The 24,986-nt window shown below is 37.6% G+C and overlaps 3 protein-coding genes across 3 annotated transcripts; all 3 read left to right on the forward strand.

Moving 5' to 3' along the window:
* Positions 1-1,897: 1,897 nt before the first annotated feature.
* LOC124880339 (GTPase IMAP family member 7-like) lies at positions 1,898-4,607 on the forward strand. The gene is made up of 2 exons (XM_047385383.1): positions 1,898-2,000; positions 3,811-4,607. Exons 1-2 carry the CDS (start codon positions 1,949-1,951, stop codon positions 4,605-4,607), a joined length of 849 nt encoding a protein of 282 aa, XP_047241339.1. The 5' UTR covers positions 1,898-1,948.
* Positions 4,608-7,262: 2,655 nt separating this feature from the next.
* On the forward strand, positions 7,263-15,197 carry LOC124880340 (GTPase IMAP family member 7-like). The gene is made up of 3 exons (XM_047385384.1): positions 7,263-7,269; positions 8,077-8,771; positions 15,042-15,197. The coding sequence occupies exons 1-3, from the start codon at positions 7,263-7,265 to the stop codon at positions 15,195-15,197; spliced, it is 858 nt and encodes a 285-aa protein (XP_047241340.1).
* A 3,907-nt stretch (positions 15,198-19,104) lies between these two features.
* On the forward strand, positions 19,105-21,187 carry LOC124880341 (GTPase IMAP family member 7-like). Its single transcript, XM_047385385.1, has 2 exons — positions 19,105-19,111; positions 20,148-21,187. Exons 1-2 carry the CDS (start codon positions 19,105-19,107, stop codon positions 21,185-21,187), a joined length of 1,047 nt encoding a protein of 348 aa, XP_047241341.1.
* Positions 21,188-24,986: the final 3,799 nt, after the last annotated feature.

Consider the following 24,986-nt stretch of genomic DNA (forward strand, 5'->3'; position numbering starts at 1 on the left):
TTTTTTAAAGCTAAATTTCCTAGCCTTTTGAATATATATATATATATATATATATATATATATATATATATATATATATATATATATTCAATATATATATATATATATATATATATATATATCTATATTCAATATATATATATATATATACATATATTGAATTATTGATTATTGCTACATAATTGCATACGTGTTCATTCACTGTTTTGATGCCGACATTGAGAATCTACATACAGTGTAAATAGTCATAAGCATAAAGAAAACTATTGATTGAGAAAGGCGTTCGAAAACGTTTGACCAGTAGTGTATATATGAATTTGGTTGTACGGATTTATACAACCCCAAATCCAATGAAGTTGGGACGTTGTGTAAAACGTTAATAAAATCAGAATGCAATTATTTGACAATCCTGTTCCATGTTCCAGAAAACCTAGGACAAGGGCATATTTACCACTTTGCATCTTTCCTTTTAACAACACTCAATAGGCGTTTTGGAACTGAGGACAAAATTGTTGAAGCTTTGTTGGTGGAATTATTTCCCATTCCCGCTTTTTGTTACGACTGCAAAGAATTTGAAAATTAATCACAATATTTCACCGTCAGATTTCTAAGAAGGCAAATGAATAATAAAAGAGATTTCTGGTATTAAACCGCTCTTTAGTCCGTCCATGCAAATATAACCACAAAAAAAAAGTGTGAAGGGGGCATCATCATGTACACATTATGCTCCGGTATGTTTATAGTTGTTCTTGATAAGTATTTTATTTATGGAATTGTGGTAAACTGTGTAGTGCTTTGCAATCTCCAAATGTTTCATTTTAATCATATCAATAGTTCATTTATTTTGAAAAAGAGAATCTGTCGAACTTGACAGCATCAATCAGAGATGGTCATTGTCAGCTGTCACTGTGAAGACGCGGTCATTGTGTGACTCTGCTTACGCGGTCGTAAAAATTGAGCTTTCCGCAGACATGTCCGGAGGACGTCTTGAGTCCGCAGAGACAAGTACGCGCCACTATGTTTTATGCGTAAAGCCGTGGCCTCGTGGCAATGACAACGGATAAGAAAAAATATCGGTGCTGCATATTTGCAAAATGAAGAGGTGGAAGAAAGGCGGAACGAAATTTGATGGCGGTCCATTCTGGTGATGAGACAAGTTGGGCGCTGGAGAGGATGAGTAACCTGACAAATTATTTAATTACCCCTAAGCGGTGCGCCACTGTGGTGATCCTCTTCACTTTGTAACAACTTGGAAACTACCGGCTCTTCGATAATCTCACAGTGAGTCTTCTAACAGCTTGTAAGTTACAGAAAATGTTTAATTTCAAGACAGTACAGCTTTATAGATACATAATTTCATGTAGCCTACACATAAGGTGATAGAAATTTATATCAAAAGGAAATAAGTTTCCGTTTTTTTGCAAATAAATGTGGCCATTGAGTGATTGAAATATTATTAATAATTCAGAAATTCCTTTTAAACTGTGGCAAATAAGTCCTCGTTTAAAAGATTTAATCTTTCTTAGATTTAACCAAATTGCGCATCGAGCGTCTTGGTGATATTGGGCTATACGAATAAAATTGAAGACAGATTTCAAGCCCTTGTATTTTAAAATAAAAGATGAAAAGCGAATTTGCACAAAGAGATGCACGGATGGTTAAGCCTGTATACAGTAGCCAATAGAGCTAAGACAGGCCAATACCTGCTGACGCCCAGACTAACCAGTAGTGGTCGGGAATCACGCATGCGCCTCGTTAATATGCAGCGGGAGTATTGATTGTTTTAATCTTCATGTTTAGTGAGGGTAAAGCCCTCAGATAAACACCTTTATATTAAAAATGGTGGAAATTCATGAACAATTAAAATATCCGTTTTTTCTTCTTAGTGACCAAATTTCTCCCGCCCTGACCAAGAAAAAACACTTCAGAAGCAATATTCAGAAAAAACATGGGATCATGCGAGTCAATAAGTGAATCTTCTTCCCAGTTCCTTTCAGATGGTAAGTTGCTTTCATTTCTTCTTTCATTTTTTTTTAGTACATGTACCAAAAACCTATAAGGACAATGGGTTGTTATTTTTGTGAAAATAATAAAATAGACTGGCAGTCGTTTTCTATTTTCTTATATTTAACAGAAAGTTGTTTTTTTTTATTTTATTTTTTTGTCTTGTGGAGTCTTATTACCTTTATGCAGAAGCCAATGACACTTACTTTTTCTAAAGACCGGTTTTGTGAATCTGATTAAAACGTTCTTTTCTACTGGTCAGGTAAGTTGCTGGCAGGAGAAAAAACATGGTCTTTTGGTGAATCACTAAAGTGCAATGAAGTGTAGATCAGGTTTCTAAAAGGTAAGTTTAAGAAAGTAAATAACAAAACATCTTGCTGAATCCAGTGGCAGTACATCAGAGCTAATAATAAGCAATAATTGTAACATGTTGCTAAAAGAAAATTGATAAAAATGTGATTAAAGTCTAGTTAATTGCAAATAATTTGTTCCAAAGTGTATACTTCATCAGATTACTGTACATTTCTTATATGTAGAGAAATTAGCAGCTTCTCTTTATTTATTCATTTACTTCCAAGGAACTTTACAGTATTTCTCAGTGCAATGGGTGTTCAAATAATCAATTGAACTTTGAGTCCCAAAACATCAAGCCAGCAAACAATTATTTCTTTGCTCAACAACTAGAAAACCCTTATCTCATTTTACATAACAAAAATAACCAAAAAACCCACCAGTCTCTGCTTTCCTGGCCGTCCTGTAGTACATATTTACAGGTCTGCAAGCACATGGGTTTTATTCCCATTATTGAGACTCATACATGTACAGCTGCACCCCTTCATGTGTCCTGACAACAGTTGTACCTTTCGCTTCATCGCTTCCTGTCTATCTCAGTATACACTTGGGATATTCTGAATTACTACGGCTGTAATTCTCATTGCTCTCCTGATCCACGGAAACCATTATGCTGGGATGCGGATGTTTGGGCTAGCGTTTCTCACACTATGCTGCTGAGGCTAGTGTTCAGCTTTTTCCATATCCATGTTGTATTTTTGTTGCTTTCTTTTCTAAAATCTGTGCACTCTGTTCAACAATTGTTAAAAGTATTCTACTTCCAACAGTACACAATACATTGAAAAGAGGTGCATAGTGGTCAACTAAGAACTTGAATGTCAAATGTTGAGCAGCAAGCTGTGCTCAAGTCCTTCCCACCTGGCCATCATTCTGAAGCACATATAATCTTTAGATGAGCAAGTCATATCACAAGGACAGACAGGACAGACAGAAAGCTACAGCGACCAATAGGGTCGGAGTTTCACGGTGAACCTTGATGGACAGGGTTGAAAAACTTAACGAGGACTCAGAAATGTTAAACAGGATCAACATTTTCTATAAGATTCAGTACTGTGCAATGGTTTCCATGTACTTTGAATTCTGTACGCATTTTCCACATTGATAAAATTATAGGCTTGTACATCATGCAATGATCACAGAACATTCATTAAGTGACGACAGTTGCTATGCATATAATGCTCACTAGGTACCCATCTGTCCTTGACATAAACTTTAATGTTTTTCTCTGCAATGGGCTCAGACATAGATGAGCTTCAAGCTGCAGTTTCCCCTTTGACAATTATAAACAAAGGGGTAAAATGACAAGAATGAACCAGATGCACTTCTTTGGCAGTGTGAATGCACCAATGATACGGAGAAACTTGAAGAAAAATCCATCTTTAGATTTGTCTAACACACAACATACATCTGTGTTTTACTGAATAACTTACAGAATTGTTTTTTTTTTTCTCATAGAGTTCACAAGAAGAATTGTCATCTTGGGAAAAACTGGAGCTGGGAAGAGCAGCCTTGCAAACACTTTATTTGGTCAAAAAATGTGTGAAACAAATAATTCTCCTACTTCTGGAACAAGTCAATGTCAAGCAGAGTCAGGCACTGTTAATGGGAAAAGTATAAAACTCGTTGACACTCCTGGATTTTTTGATACTGGGAGGGATGAGAAGGAAATAAGGGCTGAAATAGTGAGGTGTATTAATGAATGTCCTCCTGGTCCTCATGTTTTCCTCATTGTGCTTAAAGTGGAGAAATACACAGAGCAGGAGGAAGAGATAATAAAGAAGATCACTGAGTATTTCACAAAAGGAGCTCTGGAATTTGCAACAGTGCTCTTCACACATGGTGACCAGCTGCATGAAAGATCAACAATTAAGGATTTTGTCAGTAAAAATAACAATTTGAGTGTTCTGGTCAAGAAGTGTGGCAATCACTGCAACGTGATTGATAATAAATACTGGAAAAATGACTTGGATATATACAGGAGCAACAAGTATCAGGTAAAAAAGTTGCTTACCACAATAGACAAGATCATTGAGGTAAACAATGGAGGTTACTATACCCAAGAGATGCTACCAAAAGTAAACAGACAAACCGAACTAAACAGGGAGAAGTTGATTAATGAAGTTTCAGGAGTCAGTACACGAGCCCTGTTCAGAACGCCACTGATTGAAGAACCAATGTTAGTGCTCGTAATAGAATTAACAAGAGCTCTGGCAGCTTTAGCAGCTGGTAGAGCAGGTTCACATGGAATATAAGAGGTAAAATAATCAACTCTATTTGCAAAACAAACAGTAATTTCAAGAAAAAAAATAATAATTTGGGTTTAAGATGATCACACCTGTCTCATGTATTACTTTAAATTCAGCTGTCCAACATAAAAAATTATTGCATTTATAAAATTACTGCAGCAAATAGAGCACAGATTACTGACGGACAGTTTGTATTCAAATGTTTCTGACTTAGGATTTTCTTCTAAAAGCTTGCTATATATGTGTTCAGACAAATTTCTCAGCCAGATTTCCTTTTTACATTACAATCTAGTAGCTTCTAATGAAATAATCTCTTACTGAATTGTATACATACATATGTAAAGTTTCTTTAATGGTAATACCCATTACATCTGTGAAGGGAGCCAAAGATTAGGGTGATGGCAAGGAGGCCTTCCAAGCACAAAGGTCAACATTTATAAGAAATGTTTGATTGCCAGGATGCCAATAAATGCTTGTAAATGTTTCAATATCTTTAATGAGTGCATGTGTTTGTTGAGATGAACTGTGTGTATTGTATTTGTTACAGTGCTATAACTGATTGTGCATTTTGCTTTAGCTTTCAAGAGATTTACCTTGAAAAATAAAAATTCTGTTGTCATGTCCATAATGATTTCAACAACAAGCATCTGATATAAATTAGGGTAGGAGCTCTCTTGGGTAAACCTATTGTAGATGTCATGTTTCTCAGGAACATGTTCACCCAAGTTGACATGCAACTTTATTTCCTTAATGTATGTTCTTAACTAATATAAGACTATGTGAAAACCCAATTCACTTCTCCAGCTGAGTTATCAGAATGTCACAATTAATTGTATCAAATTGTGTCCAACAGAAATAAAATAGGTAGATGACACAGCATCTTCTATAGAGCTGGCAGCTGTAGGACATTTGGATCACTCTGGGTTTAGGTCATAATTAAGCAGCATAATGTGACTTTTGAGAAAACCACAAAAAGCTTTGAGTCAACAGTGGTTTTCAAGTGCAAAAGGAGCACCGATTGTACAGTGTTCAGAAACCTAAAATAAGGCAGGTATGCTCACCATTAAGCACAATCTCAGTTCAACGAGCCTTGCATTGAGTGATCACAGATACATTTTAATGGTGACCACAGTGTAATATAAAACTTATCAGCAGAAAGAAAAAAATGTCAAAAGTAGTCAAAGCATAAAGCATTAGCAAAGCTTGACAGCACTGTGGTCATATAATCTTGATTCTGAGCATCCCTCTTACTGTTAACCTGGCAGTCATTAAATGATGAGAATCTGCGAGCACCTGTGCCTCTAGGTCACCTCCGCCCCAAGGAGAAAACAACTCACCAGAATAAGGAAATGCAGACAAACACAAGCTCATCCACCCTAAGAATATGATAGTACTGCCCCATACCAGATGCAAACAGGAGGCCCAATGACCCTATTAAGACAGGACTGCTAAAAGTAAAGCAAATATTACCCAAAAATCCTTCAGACATCTGTTAGAATGCTTCAGATGAAGAAGGATTTTTCAACACCACTATAAGTGCAAAGAAACAGCTAAATCAACTAAAGAATAAGTTCGAGTTTTTGAATGTTCCAGTCTGACTTTGTAATAAAATTTGGAAGAGAATCTGTAGTCACCTGGAGAGGGCTGTGGATGAGAGATGTCCTCACAATCCTAGAGATTTGTGGAACCTTTGCAAAGCAGTTTGGACAAACGTTGCCAAGTCAAGTAGTGGGATGCTCACAGACCACTAAGAAAGACTGAATGCTGAAATAGAAACACAGGGTGGTTCAACAAAATGTAAGTTTATAGCTGTACACACTTATTAAACCTGGCATCCTAAAATTGGAGTGTAGAGTTTTTATATCCACTGTGCTTCACACAACTGCTCATTATGTCATGATGATTACTTGTAGTTTAGGTTTAGGCTAAATTTAGAGTTTTTTGAGTTTCTCATGTGGCGTTTCCTGTTTTATTCTGGTTAGTGAGGCCCTTTCTGTCATGTGTGCCCCTTACTTGTTTTCAGGTGAATTGAGTAATGTGGGAGTAAATTAGTCATACCAGTGTAAACTAATAATAATAATATTGAACCACAGACCTTTTAAGGAGGTTCAAAGGCTCAGTGAGTAGAGCAGCGCAGATTAATTAGATCAGCAACATTCACAAAGAAACTGTGTTGCTCTAGGTAAAAGGTAGGTATGATTTGTATTCCAGTTCTGCATCAAGCACCTCCTTCAATATTGAGGTGGCCTTGCAAAATTTTGCTGCTGATTAGGCAAACAGTTAAGCTCAAAATTATTCATATTCCTGGCAGATTTAAATTGGAAGCAATATTTCAAATTTACCTGCATGTTGCTTCTGCCTGGTAGCAATATTAACCTTTTGAAGTGGCCCAAATCCCAACTTAATTTTGAGGGAAAGGTGTGACTGTTTTCCCTGGTAGATTTACTTATGTTATAAAGTTTGTTGAAAATGTTTGCCTCCATTGTAGACAATACCTTTTTATCGTAGTTGCACACCCTGCCTTAATTATTTCATGCACTTGCTGCAGAGAAACAAGTCCGACAGGTGGAAAACAAAAGCAAAAGGTAAGACAGAGCAAGAGGACAGACTCGCAGGCGAGACGTCTTGACGTTTTCTTCACATAATTCCCTTTGCGACAACATGGAAGGTAAGTTATAACTATTTATGCTAGCTCAGGTAAGAAATTCTTGATCAAGTTAAAGGAATTTATAATTAAATATATATATAAATATATATATAATATACATATAAATATATATATAAATAAAAGTTTCTGAGTCCAACAGATATTGTTTAAAATGTCTTTGCATTTCAAAGAGATTTCGCTCAGCTTACTTACAGCTTACTTGAATGCATGTCCTCTTGTCTATCCCATCTAGATAAGAATCTAAAAGAAATATGCCCATATGTAGCATCATATTTATACCCTAGGGTAGCAGGGATTAGAAAATAACAGTTCTCACATAGATCACAAAAATGCTTCAGCTAAATTTATTTTATATAGATTGTTTGGGATGCCAATAAGTTTGAAACTGGTGCCTTTTTTGTTTTGTTTTTTGACACACTGTCTTTCTACCACTGAATTGATGTACTCAAAGATTGTATTCTTAAATTTCTTTTTTGTGTGTGTCATTATAATTAGGATGAATTTATTTCAAGAAATTTTCATCAATAAAAGTCATATTTATTACAGAATTTTGATGATTGGATTTTTCAGAGAACACCTTTTTCCAAAACGGGAACCTTTACAAGTGAGAAGCAGTCACGTTTGTATAGAAAACTAATTGGTATTGATTTAAAGTTCTCTGTTACATTTAGCCAGTTTTCCTAACTGCTTGAATACAAACCCAACAGTTGTTTTGCTGAGAATATAACTGAAAAAGACAAACATATCCATGGGACATGTATACCAAGGTGTTTGTAAATACACTTATTAACTGTTGTGCTCATCTAGGTCCAGCCACATTCAGGATTGTCTTGCTGGGGAAAAGTGGAAATGGGAAGAGCAGCCTGGCCAACACCATTTTTGGAGAAACCATGTTCAAACTTAAAAATGCTAAGTTTGTTTCCGAGGCAAAAACCAAGTGTGTCAATGGAAAGAATCTCACTTTGATTGATACTCCTGGTTTGTTTGACACAGAGAGGTCTCTGGACACCATAAAGCCAGGGTGGGAGAGATGCATCATAGAGTGCGCTCCTGGACCTCATGTCTTTCTGATTGTTCTGAAAGTGGAAAAATACACAGAGCAGGAGAAGACTGTTGTCACTAAAATATGTGACTATTTCTCAGATGATGCCCTGAAATACACAGCAGTGGTCTTCACTCATGGTGACCAGCTCCCTGAAGGGATGAAAATAGAAGAGTATGTTGGTCAAAGTGATGGTCTGAGAGAACTGGTGGAGAAGTGTGGAGGTCGCTGCCATGTTTTTGATAACAGATACTGGAAGAACATCCAGGAAGAGAATTACAGAAGCAACAAGTTCCAGTTGGCAGAGATGCTCAACAACATTGACAAGATAATAATGACAAACAGAGGAGGACACTACAGTAATACTGAACTTAATGAGGCGGAGAGAAAAATACAAGAAGGGGCACAGCTTATCAGAATGTCTTCAGAAAACATGTCAGATGATGAGATCCGACAGCAGGCAAAAAGAAAAATATTTAATAAGGAAATGATTGGTACTGCCCAGTTTTGGATAAAAGGTTTCCTTACTTTAGCCTTCCCAATATTAATTACAGTGCCGGTTTTCCGATTTGGTAAGACATTGACTGAAATACCTCTTTCCTGCCCTGGAATATTAAGTCCATCTCATGATCCTTCATGGGTAGTTGCACCAATACTGGAAGCAGTTAAAGATGTAACTGAGAGAGCTGTAAGCTTTCCTTTGCCAGTCAGTGACATAGTGCAGGTAGTTGAGGAGGGAGGACCAGTTGCATTTGAGGAAATCTTTAATCGATTTTGTGCTCCGTTTGAAAGACTATATAACCCTTTCAGTCCATTCGAATAAACCCTGTAGAAGAATCATTCCACTGCCCTTCATCGCTCTTGTCGTTCTGGCTCGAGGCAGTTGCACTGTGTGAAAATGTAATGTTGATTCCCTTTATATGTAAACCGAACAGCAGATTATTTTTATTGATATTGTTGGGGAAAGGGGATGAAAGGCTGGAATGTTTCCTTGCCATAAATTTTTCTTGTAGATTTTAAGGAATTCAAAGGTAAATCCTTGTACATATGAGTTTCAACATGTGGAGATAGATTTTTAACAGTTAGCTGTATAATGCCCTCTGTGTCTCTGTTTTGTATACATATATTGTTTTGTAAATGTTATAGCTGAATAAAACACAGTGTTGATCATGGATCCTTTTCATTTACACATTTGAATCACACTTTATCCTCAGAAATAAACTCACAAATTGTATTTGTTCTATTACCAAAAATACATTTGTGTCACAATGTGTGCTAAATACAGAGTTAAAAAAAAGTCTAGTTTATTTTCTTTAAATTCAGTTAACATGCCATAAAATGATAAAATCTGGTATCTTTTTTTTCATTATACATAGCTAAAATAGGCTTATACAATTCTACAAATGTTTTTGAAGAAATCAACTAAATTAAAAATAGAAACGAAAAACATCTAAAATAATCAATAACTTTAGATGGACAGATATTTTGTAAGGTTTTGTCACGGAGTGACATTTTTGGACTCTGTTTGTGGCTTTGTGTTTGTTTACCTTTTGCTTAGATTTTTCTATTTTGGTTTTTGTATCATGTTTTCTGTTCTCCCGCTTCCGCCTCCTAGTGTTTACTTCTTAAGTTCTTTTATGGTTGTTTTCTTATTACATTGTTTGGTTTATTATTATTATTGTAATTATTATAGTTCTTGATCTTCCCTGGATTCTCTAGTTTTATTTCTCTTTAGTATCTTTGTGGTTAATTGTGTTTTATTATTTGTTCCTTTGCACTCTTCTTGTTTACTAGTTTATTTTCTGTTTCCTTTCCAGTTAATTCAGTCAGTGTGGTTAGGTTTCTTTACTTTTGTATTCAGGTTTTCTTTATGGGTTCTTTGTTTGTTCTCAGGTTGTTATTATTGTTCCTATGTTCCCTCTAGTTTCTCTGTTTACTTTAGTCATGATTATTCTCGTTTTCTTATTCCCCATTTGATTATTTATCTTTGTCTATAGGTTTGCTTGGTCTGTGTTTCTGTTTATTGTTTATTAGTTACTTTGCCCATCCTCAGCCTTTGTATTTGTTTCACATGTTCCTTCTGCCTCCCTGCCTCCTTGTCACACCTGTCCCCTGTTTTCTCTGATTACCTACCCTTTGTTATCCCTCAGTATATTAGTTGGTTTTTTGTCAGTGTTTGTTGCTGGTTCCTTGTGTTTGTCATACCCTGTTCTCAACCCATGTATTTGTGCTGAGTTGTTCCATGTTCCTGCAGAACCTCTTGTAAGTTTTTTTGGATGTGGACGTTTGTTTGTATCTGCAGTGCCTTGTTTGGTTTCTTTGAAAACCTCTGGAAATAAAGCAGAAAACCTTTTACAACATGTTGCTGCCCAGCTCTTGTCTGCACTTTGGTCCGCCCTCAAACCACAATATGACAGGTTTTTGCAGTCAGGATCTTAAGCCTGACCTTTTAGGCACCCTGACAGACTACAAGAAGACAAGCTTTAAAATTGACTCGATGCAATCTGCTGGGTTTCCTTGAATAGAAAAGCTTTTAACCAATTTGAATAATAAACTGAATCCGACTGCACTGCTTGATATTTAGGATTTTTAGAATGTATGTACCCTACTTGAAATCTGTATGATTCGATTGAATTGACTTTGTGCAATGCCTTGGGACCACATGTGTTGTGAATTGGCGCTATATAAATAAACCTGAATTGAACTGAATTGTTGTTACTTTTAGTCACGTCTCTTCATAGGCTTTTTTAAGTTTTCTTTAGCCGACTAGCAATATTTATATTAACCGTCATGTTTCAGACAGACTTGTGCTTATTAATTTCAACACTCTGTCCTAAGAAATAAATAATTGCAACTGCAACTCTCACTCAAACATCACAGTAAATTGTTTTATATGTATAAATATGTAGCCTTGTTGATATCGGCGTTGAAACAACACTTGACAGAGAATGAATCTATGGTTTAAGATTAGAGTTGGTTGGATGGACCAGTTTGACAATAATCTTGTGAGCCTCATTACTAGCTATTAAAGGTTTAGTAATTAAACACCATCCGGATTATTTTTTTTAAATAAATTACATGACAACTTGCTTCTCTAAAAACAGTGGTCCAATGATAATCAAACCTTTTAAAACAAATTAGTATGACCTCAATACTAAGTATTCCAGTTACCACTATTTATTTCTATAAATACAACAGAACACTGACTTTTTCAGTTAGTTGTATTATATAAAATATCTTAAGAATAAAACATTCTTATCAACCGGTACTGCTTGCATGGTTGAGGCATGCAATACAGTGATAGATTTCATTTTTACTCAAAAGTAGAAATGATTCTAACACTGGGATCGGTGTTATTCCCAGATCAGAGTTCTGACAACAGAGCTCAATTAAATATTGTGTCCCCTTATTGGTTCGCTGTCATCATTCAGTTTATACTTAAGGGCTTTTCCATACAGCAATTAGTGGTTTGTGTTTGAAGTAAAGATCAATAGAATTGAACATCTTTTTTTTGACGGTTCAATCTCATTAGTTTCAAAACATAGTTCATTTGTCTGCATTCGCATTGCAAATTTATAACTAATATTTCCTCTGAGTACCTCTTAAGGCGGCCAAAGTACCATCAGTGCACCTGCACCATGGTTTGAGAAGCTGTGGTACATGAAATGAATTAACACAAAGATTTTTTCAGTGAGCCATGTTTTCTGCAAACTAACTCTAACTCTTAATAGAACGTTAGCAGTTAAATCGACATTTCTCGGACTAACTTTGAGTCATCTTTGCTCCTGATAACCGTCTAAACGTCTACCAGTCGGTTGATTACAGGAAATGTTTTTGAACATTTGGCACATGGTAACGCCTTAATCACAATTGTTTCATAGTTTTAGTGTTTAACTCAATATGTACGTATTTGAAGCTGGGCCTCTCTGTTGTCAACATGGGCATATTTTTTGTCACACAGAGAACAGATGCCACCCTATAACGCTATAAAGGTGTGTCACTTTTGTCCTGCCCTTCTTACGCAAGACAAGAACATTAAGTGTTTTGTATGCTTCATAGTTTTCAATTCAATTCAGTTTATTTTGAGGTTTAACTTGTATAATTGCTTTATTGAAAGGATTTAAATCTTTTCATTGTAAATGATCTTTTCTAAAATAAAGAAAACAAACACCACCCTTACAAGGTATGCAAAGGTGTGGCTGTTGTCCTCCCATTCCATTCCACAGCCATATTTTTGTTAAATGTTTTATTGAATGGCTAATGCTACAGAAGAAAAAAATTCTGAACATTAAAAAACTATTAGATTACATTTTAATGAGTACATAGATCAATTGCAATTGGAACTCTTGTATTTATTAAACATACTGTACATACTTTCCAATAAAATCAATTAAATTAACTTAAAATAGTTCTCCCAATAACAAAATGTCACTTTCAGTTATTCAATTTGCTTTATTAGTTGGTTGCAGATCATAATTTAATATTTTAATATTTACGATTACAGCAAATCAACTTCTCCAATCTGTGCGCAGAGATGTCAGTTTGAGATGGTGGCGGTCTACAAAATAAAGTATTTCTATGTATGGCCAATGCACTTATTTAGTGTTTTTTGAATTTTCATTTAGATTTGTTCTCTAGTGGCTTTAAACTGCTAAGACATGTATTGAGAACAGTGTATAGGTTTCCAGATAACTTGGGGAAAAAGTAAATTCTATTGAACAAATCTGTGAAGGTTAACAGGATGGACCGAAAATTTCAGGTTGGATTTTTCAACTACCAACTATATATCCTGACGTTACTTGCAAAACTGAAACATGTCTGCAACGTCAAAGAATGACTGTTGATAGGTCCAGTTGAACCAGTTAGCCCCCACCAGTACTGGACATGAAACCTGATCCAAGGTACTCCCTCTATTATACCATAAAAAGTGAGTTTTTTATTTATTTATTTATTTTTTTGGTAAAAGCAGCACCTATCATGGGTTGTTGATCATTACTGTCAAATACAGGTCCTTCTCAAAATATTAGCATATTGTGATAAAGTTAATTATTTTCCATAATGTCATGATGAAAATTTAACATTCATATATTTTAGATTCATTGCACACTGACTGAAATATTTCAGGTCTTTTATTGTCTTAATACGGATGATTTTGGCATACAGCTCATGAAAACCCAAAATTCCTATCTCACAAAATTAGCATATCATTAAAAGGGTCTCTAAACGAGCTATGAACCTAATCATCTAAATCAACGAGTTAACTCTAAACACCTGCAAAAGATTCCTGGGGCCTTTAAAACTCCCATCCTGGTTCATCACTCAAAACCCCAATCATGGGTAAGACTGCCGACCTGACTGCTGTCCAGAAGGCCACTACTGACACCCTCAAGCAAGAGGGTAAGATACAGAAAGAAATTTCTGTACAAATAGGCTGTTCCCAGAGTGCTGTATCAAGGCACCTCAGTGGGAAGTCTGTGGGAAGGAAAAAGTGTGGCAGAAAACGCTGCACAACGAGAAGAGGTGACCGGACCCTGAGGAAGATTGTGGAGAAGGGCCGATTCCAGACCTTGGGGGACCTGCAGAAGCAGTGGACTGAGTCTGGAGTAGAAACATCCAGAGCCACCGTGCACAGGTGTGAGCAGGAAATGGGCTACAGGTGCCGCATTCCCCAGACCTGGGCTACAGAGAAGCAGCACTGGACTGTTGCTCAGTGGTCCAAAGTACTTTTTTCAGATGAAAGCAAATTCTGCATGTCATTCGGAAATCAAGGTGCCAGAGTCTGGAGGAAGACTGGGAAGAAGGAAATGCCAAAATGCCAGAAGTCCAGTGTCAAGTACCCACAGTCAGTGATGGTCTGGGGTGCCGTGTCAGCTGCTGGTGTTGGTCCACTGTGTTTTATCAAGGGCAGGGTCAATGCAGCTAGCTATCAGGAGATTTTGGAGCACTTCATGCTTCCATCTGCTGAAAAGCTTTATGGAGATGAAGATTTCATTTTTCAACACGACCTGGCACCTGCTCACAGTGCTAAATCCACTGGTAAATGGTTTACTGACCATGGTATCACTGTGCTCAATTGGCCTGCCAACTCTCCTGACCTGAACCCCATAGAGAATCTGTGGGATATTGTGAAGAGAACGTTGAGAGACTCAAGACCCAACACTCTGGATGAGCTAAAGGCCGCTATCGAAGCATCCTGGGCCTCCATAAGACCTCAGCAGTGCCACAGGCTGATTGCCTCCATGCCACGCCGCATTGAAGCAGTAATTTCTGCCAAAGGATTCCCGACCAAGTATTGAGTGCATAACTGTACATGATTATTTGATGGTTGACGTTTTTTGTATTAAAAACACTTTTCTTTTATTGGTCGGATAAAATATGCTAATTTTGTGAGATAGGAATTTTGGGTTTTCATGAGCTGTATGCCAAAATCATCCGTATTAAGACAATAAAATACCTGAAATATTTCAGTTAGTGTGCAATGAATCTAAAATATATGAATGTTAAATTTTCATCATGACATTATGGAAAATAATTAACTTTATCACAATATGCTAATATTTTGAGAAGGACCTGTAAAAGCTTGAGCCTCTTGCAGTTGCAGCGCTCCTTTTGACCAAGTTGTTTTTCTCAAGGAAAAACTCCATCAGGGTATCGATATGACATTAATGATAAAGGTTATTTTAATACTACTCAGTCAATTTGGTCATAAAATTGACCCCTGTGTCATAAGGGGGGTTTCTTAGACTCTGTTATACACAACCACGAGGACAAAGACAGCGTTTTAACAGTTTATTTAGAAACACGGATAAAGGTCAGACTGGAACCAGGGCTGCAGCTGGTGGACAAATGTGGGGTCTCTCTGAAGGAGAAAGACAGAAGCTGGTAAACATTCTGGGTAAAAACGGAGACCAGAAAGGTTCCACAACTTCCTTCAGCGAAGGATGATCACGCCAAGTGAGAAAACGAGCTGACGCCTCCCTAGGGGTTTCCACTCCATAAGTAGCCCAGCTGATTGCTCTCAGATGAGCAACACCTCTGCAGCAGCACCTGCCAGTCACGCCCTGCACAGAGAGAACACAGCACACAAACACAGCCTGCATGCATGCAGCCTGTACAGAAACCAACGTGGATATGACACCCTGGCAATCATTTTATATAGTGATGTCAAAATGAGGCTTTTTGAAGCAAATAATCATTTTTAAACATTGTGTCATAAAGTGGTTCACTACCCGAAGGTTCATTCAATTCCCTTGGGTGACATCTACTGGCAGTAGTGATTGTTGCACCAAATGAAGCCCTGCGACTATGATGCACCTCTTGTGTAAATAATAGCACTTATGTACAGGTCCTTCTCAAAATATTAGCATATTGTGATAAAGTTCATTATTTTCCATAATGTCATGATGAAAATTTAACATTCATATATTTTAGATTTATTGCACACTAACTGAAATATTTCAGGTCTTTTATTGTCTTAATACTGATGATTTTGGCATACAGCTCATGAAAACCCAAAATTCCTATCTCACAAAATTAGCATATCATTAAAAGGGTCTCTAAACGAGCTATGAACCTAATCATCTGAATCAACGAGTTAACTCTAAACACCTGCAAAAGATTCCTGAGGCCTTTAAAACTCCCAGCCTGGTTCATCACTCAAAACCCCAATCATGGGTAAGACTGCCGACCTGACTGCTGCCCAGAAGGCCACTATTGACGCCCTCAAGCAAGAGGGTAAGACACAGAAAGAAATTTCTGAACAAATAGGCTGTTCCCAGAGTGCTGTATCAAGGCACCTCAGTGGGAAGTCTGTGGGAAGGAAAAAGTGTGGCAGAAAACGCTGCACAACGAGAAGAGGTGACCGGACCCTGAGGAAGATTGTGGAGAAGGGCCGATTCCAGACCTTGGGGGACCTGCGGAAGCAGTGGACTGAGTCTGGAGTAGAAACATCCAGAGCCACCGTGTACAGGCGTGTGCAGGAAATGAGCTACAGGTGCCGCATTCCCCAGGTCAAGCCACTTTTGAACCAGAAACAGCGGCAGAAGCGCCTGACCTGGGCTACAGAGAAGCAGCACTGGACTGTTGCTCAGTGGTCCAAAGTACTTTTTTCGGATGAAAGCAAATTCTGCATGTCATTTGGAAATCAAGGTGCCAGAGACTGGAGGAAGACTGGGGAGAAGGAAATGCCAAAATGCCAGAAGTCCAGTGTCAAGTACCCACAGTCAGTGATGGTCTGGGGTGCCGTGTCAGCTGCTGGTGTTGGTCCACTGTGTTTTATCAAGGGCAGGGTCTATGCAGCTAGCTATCAGGAGATTTTGGAGCACTTCATGCTTCCATCTGCTGAAAAGCTTTATGGAGATGAAGATTTCATTTTTCAGCACGACCTGGCACCTGCTCACAGTGCCAAAACCACTGGTAAATGGTTTACTGACCATGGTATCACTGTGCTCAATTGGCCTGCCAACTCTCCTGACCTGAACCCCATAGAGAATCTGTGGGATATTGTGAAGAGAACGTTGAGAGACTCAAGATCCAACACTCTGGATGAGCTAAAGGCCGCTATCGAAACATACTGGGCCTCCATAAGACCTCAGCAGTGCCACAGGCTGATTCCCTCCATGCTACGCCACATTGAAGCAGTCATTTCTGCCAAAGGATTCCCGACCAAGTATTGAGTGCATAACTGTACATGATTATTTGAAGGTTGACGTTTTTTGTATTAAAAACAATTTTCTTTTATTGGTCGGATGAAATATGCTAATTTTGTGAGATAGAAATTTCGGGTTTTCATGAGTTGTATGCCAAAATCATCCATATTAAGACAATAAAAGACCTGGAATATTTCAGTTAGTGTGCAATGAATCTAAAATATATGACTGTTAAATTTTCATCATGACATTATGGAAAATAATGAACTTTATCACAATATGCTAATATTTTGAGAAGGACCTGTATGTATGTATATATGCGTGTTGTACATATGTGTTTTTAGTAACTCATTAAAGATTCTGAGTAATAAACTCGTTAAAAAACAATGTTAACTGTAGGGGATTACAGATTAAAAATAGCCATTAGGATAATTCTGGCTTCTTAAACTTGAATTGTCATTTCATTGTCAGGAAAAGAGCTGCAAAAATCTCTGCAGACCCCACACACCCTGCACATAAACTGTTTGTATTCAAGAGTTTTACCTTCAGGCCACCGCTACAGAGCGATGTTTACTAAAACCAGTCGCCATAGAGACAGTTTCTTCCCCCAGGCTGTTTCTCTGATTAACTTTTAATAGAGTACCCAAGTCACAATTCCACCTTTTATATGTGTATATTGTATATATGTATTTAAGGACATAAAGATATATGCAGAATATATCTTATAACACAAAATCAAACAAAAAAAAAGAAACCCAGAGAGCAAAGTGTATCGGAGTCAAATTCCTTGTTTGTTGTATGTACGAACTTGGCAATAAAGCTGATTCTGATATTTTCTCTGGGAGTGTGCTTGGTGTACTGAGTGTTTTTGGACATTGTGCTTGGTGTAATAAAGAGGGTACTTGTGTTACTTCAGGTGTTTTTATTCAAGAAAAGTAATTTCTGCACAGTAGAAGACCTCAAACGGTTTCTTTTTTTGAGACAATTTCTCCAGCTTTGGAAAATACTCTTTCACAGCGAACAGAGGAGGCTGGTGTGACAAGGAACTGTTTGGCTGGGTGGTTTAGGTTTGGATAAAGAGAAAGGCTGGGAGTCCTTCACTATGAAGTCCACAAGAGCTTCATCAAGTTCTTGCTTCCTGGATCCTACAAAAAATAAAGAAGAAAATAATAAAGACAAGTAACTTCATTTTAACTTACAAATATTTAACTGTCATTCTTTCTAATTCTGCATGTATATCTATGTTATGATGACCTTGATTGGTGGCACGAGGCTGAGTGTTCTGGTGTTTGGCTCTATAATGCCTCAGCATTGATGACGTATTATTATTATCATTATTATTATATGTCAGCAGCTGCGGGCAAAGCAAACACTGCACCTGTAAAACCAAGATTACCACACCTCTTGCATAACATGATACCATGACTATAACACTACTGCATAGTATAGGCTATAGGCTTTCTAATAAACACTTTGAATGTACATTACCTTATTAGGTGGCACCAAATCGAAATATTCCCACACTTGGGAACAGTTCCTAGATGGTTGCTCCATGACAGAATAATCCACCAAAACTCAGAATATCCAAAAACGAGAGCCTGTTCGTAACGTATAATACGTATAGAACAGGGATGTGAACCGGGGATTGAGCCATCTTAAATACACTGAATCGCGGCAAATGTTTCAATGTCTCAACCAGTCAACTCAAAGCAGTCAGCTGACTCGGTCTGAATGAAGCAGTGAAGTGGTTCACATGTGATCGGGGACGTCACATGAAGGAAGCTCCAGCTCACTGCTTCACCATAGCTACCCTGTCGAGTTTGAAGCCTCGGTGTTAGAGGTAACATCACTAATTTTATATGATTTGTTATTTTGTTTCTCAATACTTAACTAAAGTACTTAGCTAAAAATACTTAACTAAAAATATAACTAAAGTTATATTTTTGTTATATTTTTAGTGACCAATTTGGTCACATGCTGTGTGTCATAGACTTGTTGTAAAAAGGCCAACCAACCAGCCAAACCAGAAAAAAAGGCAGTCAATTAAGAGTATAATAGAACATCTACCAGCGAGGACAAGGCACAGTCGAGAATGAGAACAGCTAAGAACTCTTCAGTTGGCTTTTTCTGACATCTTTTTCTAACATGGACGGTCAGTTGAGCTTATTGTACTTCTCTAACAGCTCTGGACATCATAATTTACTTTTGTTTTATAAAGCATGTATCTGTTTGTTGGTTATGGGTCAACTTTCTTGGTCCTGTTCAATGATATTTGTCAGCATTTCTTATGATAATGTGCTAAACTTTAACATCTTGGTCTTTAAGGGTTTCATTAGGTCATTGTTTTCAAGCAAAAAAAAAACTTTACAGGCAATTATGTTTTAACTAACTCAATAATCAATTGGTTCACAAGTAAATATTGTAAACAGTAAATCAGTCCTTTTTGCAAATTAACATACGTGGGTACAAAAATGGGCAAAATTGGTCTTTTTTGGGATTTTGATTTTTTTACTTTTTTTTTAAAAAGGTTGTGGCATTTAAGGGGTTCAGAATATTGATGAATATTTTTAATGCATACTGAATCATGGACTGAAGTTGTCAATGCCATTTATGAAAAAAAAAAATGCTACACGGCAATCTTCAGGGGAGCATTACTTGAGGCCTAGAGGCCCGCATAGACCAATTTATTTATATGTGACTTTGCATAGAAAAAATTTTTTATCAGAATCAGTGTTGCTTCTAATTTTTGGCATTCGTATTTAACAAGTTTAAAAATAGTTAATAAATTCATAAATAATTTCTATGTTTGGTGGGTACATAAAATTGTACTAAGTAGTGACTTTTACCTTATACAACACCAAAATAAAATAATATTGATGCTAAATATTTCTACGGCATTCTTAAAATAACAATTTTCTTTGTACTGAAGGGACACAGGTGGAACACAATAAGAAGTTGCCCCCAACAGTTTTAGCATATTTTCTCCAGGATTGTTAGAAGAGAAATAACATTAACATTTGATGAAATAATATAAAAAGTGTGATAGGTATGTTGTTTTTGTTGTCATTACGTTCTTGTTCAATCAACTCACAGGATCACAAGTTTCTGCGTCTGAAACTGAGAGGTTTGCTGAGCAGTGAGTTAAAACAATTTAAATGTACTTCACTTGTACTAATCTTGTCTTCTAGAGCCTGACTCAAAGAGGATTGTCCTACTGGGGAAAACTGGATGTGGGAAAAGCAGCTTGGCTAATACCATATTTGGCGAGGAAGTCTTCAAGATAAGCCATTCACCTGTTTCTGAAACAAGTCTATCTCGGGGAGAAACCAGGCCTGTTGATGGCAGAAACCTCACTCTGATTGACAGCCACAGTGTTTTTGATACATGTGGCTCTGAAGTCATGCTTAAGAAAGAGGTAGTGAGATGCATCACAGAGTGCGCTCCTGGACCTCATGGGTTTCTTATTGTTCTTCAAGTTGAGAAATTCACAGAGCACGAAAAAGACATAATCAAACAAATATGTCAATGCTTCTCTGAAGATGCTCTGAAATTTGCTGCAATTATCTTCACCCATGGAGACCAGCTCCCAGATGGAAAGAGAATAGAGGACTTTGTTCTTCACAATGAAGAACTAAGCAACCTGGTGAAAAAGTGCGGAGGCAGGTGCCATGTTGTTGACAATAAATACTGGAACCGTAATGCAGAAGACCCTTACAGAAACAACCAGTTCCACGTGGGAGAGATACTGAGGACAATTGATATGATAGGTGAAGCAAATGATGGAATGTATTACACCAACGAGATGCTACAAGCAGTAAAAAACCACATACAGATAGAGGAGGAAAATATTAGGCAGTCAACTGATCAATCACCAGATGAAACCAGAGGCAGAGCTAAAAGTAATGTACTTAATAAGTTAATGTTGCTGGTAGTGGCGGCTGCAACGGGTGCCGTGTTAGGGGCCTTCCTTGGTGTGGCAGAACATGTTGAATCCATTGCTAGTAGTTTTGGGGTTCCACCACAACGTTCAGCAGACCAAAGCACGCCATCAGTTTCTACAGCCGCTCTAAGTGGGGGTCTGAAGGGAGGTTTGATGGGATACCGTGCTGCTGCAGGATCAAGAACTGTAGGGGATGCATTTCAGGAAGCCAAGAAAGCTGTTTGGGATAAGTTAACCATTTTGGGCTCAAGTATGAAGAGTGATAAAGAGAAGAAAGAGTCAAAGTAAAGGAAAACCAGGAACAAAGTGATTTTTGTCTGAACATTGACAGCACTGTTAATTACGCATGTTTACTATATTACTAAAAACAACAGGAATGTCTGGATTACGATGATATTTGCTTCTTGACAGCTTCTGTTTATCCACTATGAGGTCCACATTGGCAAACTGTTGTAACACAAAACTAGAATGCCTCTAGGGGGAGCTAACGCTTATCTTCGGTTAGTAATGAATAGCCTGGGTGTACAGAGAACTATCGAAGCTGTTGCGTTGTATTGTTTTTAAGTGTTTATGTGTTGCAGAAATAAAGCCACACTAAAGAAAATAATCTGTTTTGTATAAACATAAAAAAGCCAAACCTCTGAATATGATACTAAACTGGTATATTACTAGATATCTAAACAAAATCGTTTTTAAATAAAACTGGGTATATTGTGAGTTTTGGTGAATAATAGAAACAAATATTAAATGTTTACAGCTGCCCTTGGATATTTTTATTGAATTGTGTTGATACTGTAATTTCTCATGCAGAATTTCTATAATTTACTGTGATTTGCTTAAGATCTTACATTGATTTGACAAAAAGTATAGAATGTGTTTAGACAGTTATACTAAATTATTTTCCATAATATCTGAAATTGTTTTTCAAGGACTTTGAATGTTTTGTTTGAATTGTTGTTTTTTTGTGTGTTGTTTTGCTCAATAATAAAATATACACCTTAAACTCACAGTTTGTATCTTAAATTTTTGGCCTGCCAAAGAAAGTTCTCGAACAAGATGGAGAAGGTAATGAGCAGCAGAGATCTCACGAGAGTTGTGCGTAAGTAATATGGTGGTATACTGGTAAACAAATATGACAAAACTCAGGTAAATAAGCCAATAAATTCAAGCCAAAAACAAAAAATAAAATACTAACCACTGTCTCATATATTTTCAATAAAACAAACTGGATGAGGAAACCTCAGCAGGGCTGCGCTGAATTCGTGGCAGTGGCAGGCAGAATTGGCAGCTCCGATTGCAGCTCTAGATGCCACCAGAACCGCCACAGTATGCCGGAGCTGCCACAGCATTTTTGGAGGGTGCCAGGGGATTCCACGTTTTTGTGGAAGCTAATGCTGATTAAATGGGTTGTCAATATAGCTACAATTGTCTGTGGAGCTCTCACAAGAAGTAATGCCAAGGTGGCTGGTTTTGTGTAAACCAATGCTGATTATCGGCAAATGGGATGTCATTATTGTTATAGCCTGTTACTTTTAAATGATGATGTCTTTATTGGTTTTTATTTAATAAACAGCGTCAGACCCATAACTTCAGGTGGCTGTATTTACTTGAATTGGAAAATAAATAGCACTATGTGTATGATTGATGTGCTGAAAGGATGACGAAGGCTTGTTGCACAAACAGTCTGTTTATTATAGAGCAAGAGCGGCTATTCTGAAATGTGACTCACAGACAATTAATAAATAAATGCTTAAAACACACTGCCACTCTGTGGAAGTCCCTGGCCAAAAGGGTGCCACGAGGGTGCCAGAGGATGCCACGGATTGCCACGAGGGTCAATGTTGTACAACAGTGGCGGATGCTGGTCTTTCAAGGAGGGAAAGCTCAATTTCAAGATCGCTGATTCGCTGATTTGCTCATTTCGCTGTCAATCAAAAAGGGATTCAGCCTCAGACAGATCATCCAATCATAATGCAGAAGCTGAGCGTCCAGGCCAGCCGAGGCCAGCCCACTGCCCCATAGACCCCCAGAGATGTTGAGCGTCCGATGGGCAGGACAAAGCCCAGAATTTATCCAATGACTCGCCTCGTTTCGCTGCAGCCAAGGCTGCCCCAAAGCCTCCCAGAGACACTGAACGTCCGATGGGCGGGACAAAGCCCAGCATTTTAGCTTTGCTATTGAACTCACTGTTTAAAGCACTGTGAAACTGCGGGAATGAGTGAGAGGAAAGCCGCGTCGTTACCAGTAATAAGAAGTTGATTCTGAACAAATGTTGAGCGCGTTGTAGCACATATTTAGTCAATGACATGTACACACTACAGTATATATTTGTTCACTTATTTTTTGAACTTTTAGGGGAAGCCAAGCTTCCCTTCCAGTCTTAGAGCAATCGCCACTGCTATAGATACAGGGGTTGGACAATGAAACTGAAACACCTGGTTTTAGACCACAATAATTTATTAGTATGGTGTAGGGCCTCCTTTTGCGGCCAATACAGCATCAATTCGTCTTGGGAATGACATATACAAGTCCTGCACAGTGGTCAGAGGGATTTTAAGCCATTCTTCTTGCAGGATAGTGGCCAGGTCACTACGTGATACTGGTGGAGGAAAACATTTCCTGACTCACTCCTCCAAAACACCCCAAAGTGGCTCAATAATATTTAGATCTAGTGACTGTCCAGGCCATGGGAGATGTTCAACTTCACTTTCATATTCATCAAACCAATCTTTCACCGGTCTTGCTGTGTGTATTGGTGCATTGTCATCCTGATACACGGCACCGCCTTCAGGATACAATGTTTGAACCATTGGATGCACATGGTCCTCAAGAATGGTTCGGTAGTCCTTGGCAGTTCATCACCAGGCAATCCGTCTGGCCCTTTTCTGGGCCTCACAGAGGAAACAAGTGAGACACCGCCTCAATGAAACTGTAATTTGCTCATTATGTGCAACAAAGACTATGTACGTCAGTTAGAATCGGCTCTAATCTAATGAAGCTCCTCACATCGTCTCACCGTCAGCCAGACTATCTGACAGCTTGCTGACTTTATCATCACATGGTGCTCTTTACTTTATCAGTGTTATACTGAATTCCTTTGCATAATTTAGTTTTTTTCCACATGGAAATACAGTGATTATACAGTCCTGGGTTTTTTTTCTGGAATAGTGTCACCCCTGTTTAATTCTATAACAAATTATATTTTATTTTTGTTAAAATATAAACAATTACTATATTTGCCCTTGTTGTTTCATAACTGACCCTAACCCTTCACTCTTTGTGTTCATAGAAGCCTGCAACAGATACTTCGACACCATCAAAGACATCTTAGTAGACGGAAGACACCATAATGATGAGGATCAGAGAACCCAAGGTCTCAACACTAAATGGGATAGGGTGAGATAACTAACTTCCGGATTATTGGCATTATTTTTTTTTTTAAGATTCTTAGAATGCCAAACAATCTTTGATTTCCTTCCGTGTCATGTTTTCTGTTTAGCTTTTAATTGCTCCATTTTGACTGATGTGGAGTAACGATACCTTCAACGGGTGCCTGCATGCCTGATGAGCAAGGAAGAGACCGACACTGAACGCAGGGAAACATGGAAAGTTTATCCACCTGAATGGAGGGCAACTAAACTTTGACAGTTTAGATAGGTGCTAGCACAAACTTGTGGGGCTACAAATCATCAAAAAATCTTGGTGTGTTTTTATGTTTAATATTTCATTCATATGTGCAGTAATGCAGATGCAATATATCTGATGTACAACAAAAGTTTATAAACTGTTCATTTCATAATACTGATATTTCAGAAATACCCATAGAAATGGTAATTTTGGTAATGTGTTCATTAGCCCAGCTAGTGAATTGTCCAACATGACAATGGTACAGAAAAGTGATGTAGAAAGCTGACTGGGTGATCTTGAAATGTCTGATAATGTAAGATCTTAAAGACACTTAAGATGGTTAATACTTTCACATGAGGATCTACCTGCCAACTTTGGTTAAATAAAAATAATTTTAATTTTAAAAATCCATAAATATCCGGCGGGCATCCATCATGTGAGGTCGTGAATCTGTGAACAT

Source organism: Girardinichthys multiradiatus, chromosome 14 (assembly GCF_021462225.1).
Source record: "Girardinichthys multiradiatus isolate DD_20200921_A chromosome 14, DD_fGirMul_XY1, whole genome shotgun sequence".
Taxonomy (NCBI): domain Eukaryota; kingdom Metazoa; phylum Chordata; class Actinopteri; order Cyprinodontiformes; family Goodeidae; genus Girardinichthys; species Girardinichthys multiradiatus.

Excerpts from the sequence above, each read along its gene's own strand:
- LOC124880339 (XM_047385383.1), top strand. The coding sequence starts at position 1,949 with ATGGGATCATGCGAGTCAATAAGTGAATCTTCTTCCCAGTTCCTTTCA. Across the intron at positions 2,001-3,810 it reads TTCCCAGTTCCTTTCAGATG|AGTTCACAAGAAGAATTGTC; the intron begins GTAAGTTGCTTT and ends TTTTTCTCATAG.
- LOC124880340 (XM_047385384.1), top strand. Across the intron at positions 8,772-15,041 it reads ATGATGAGATCCGACAGCAG|GGGGGTTTCTTAGACTCTGT; the intron begins GCAAAAAGAAAA and ends CTGTGTCATAAG.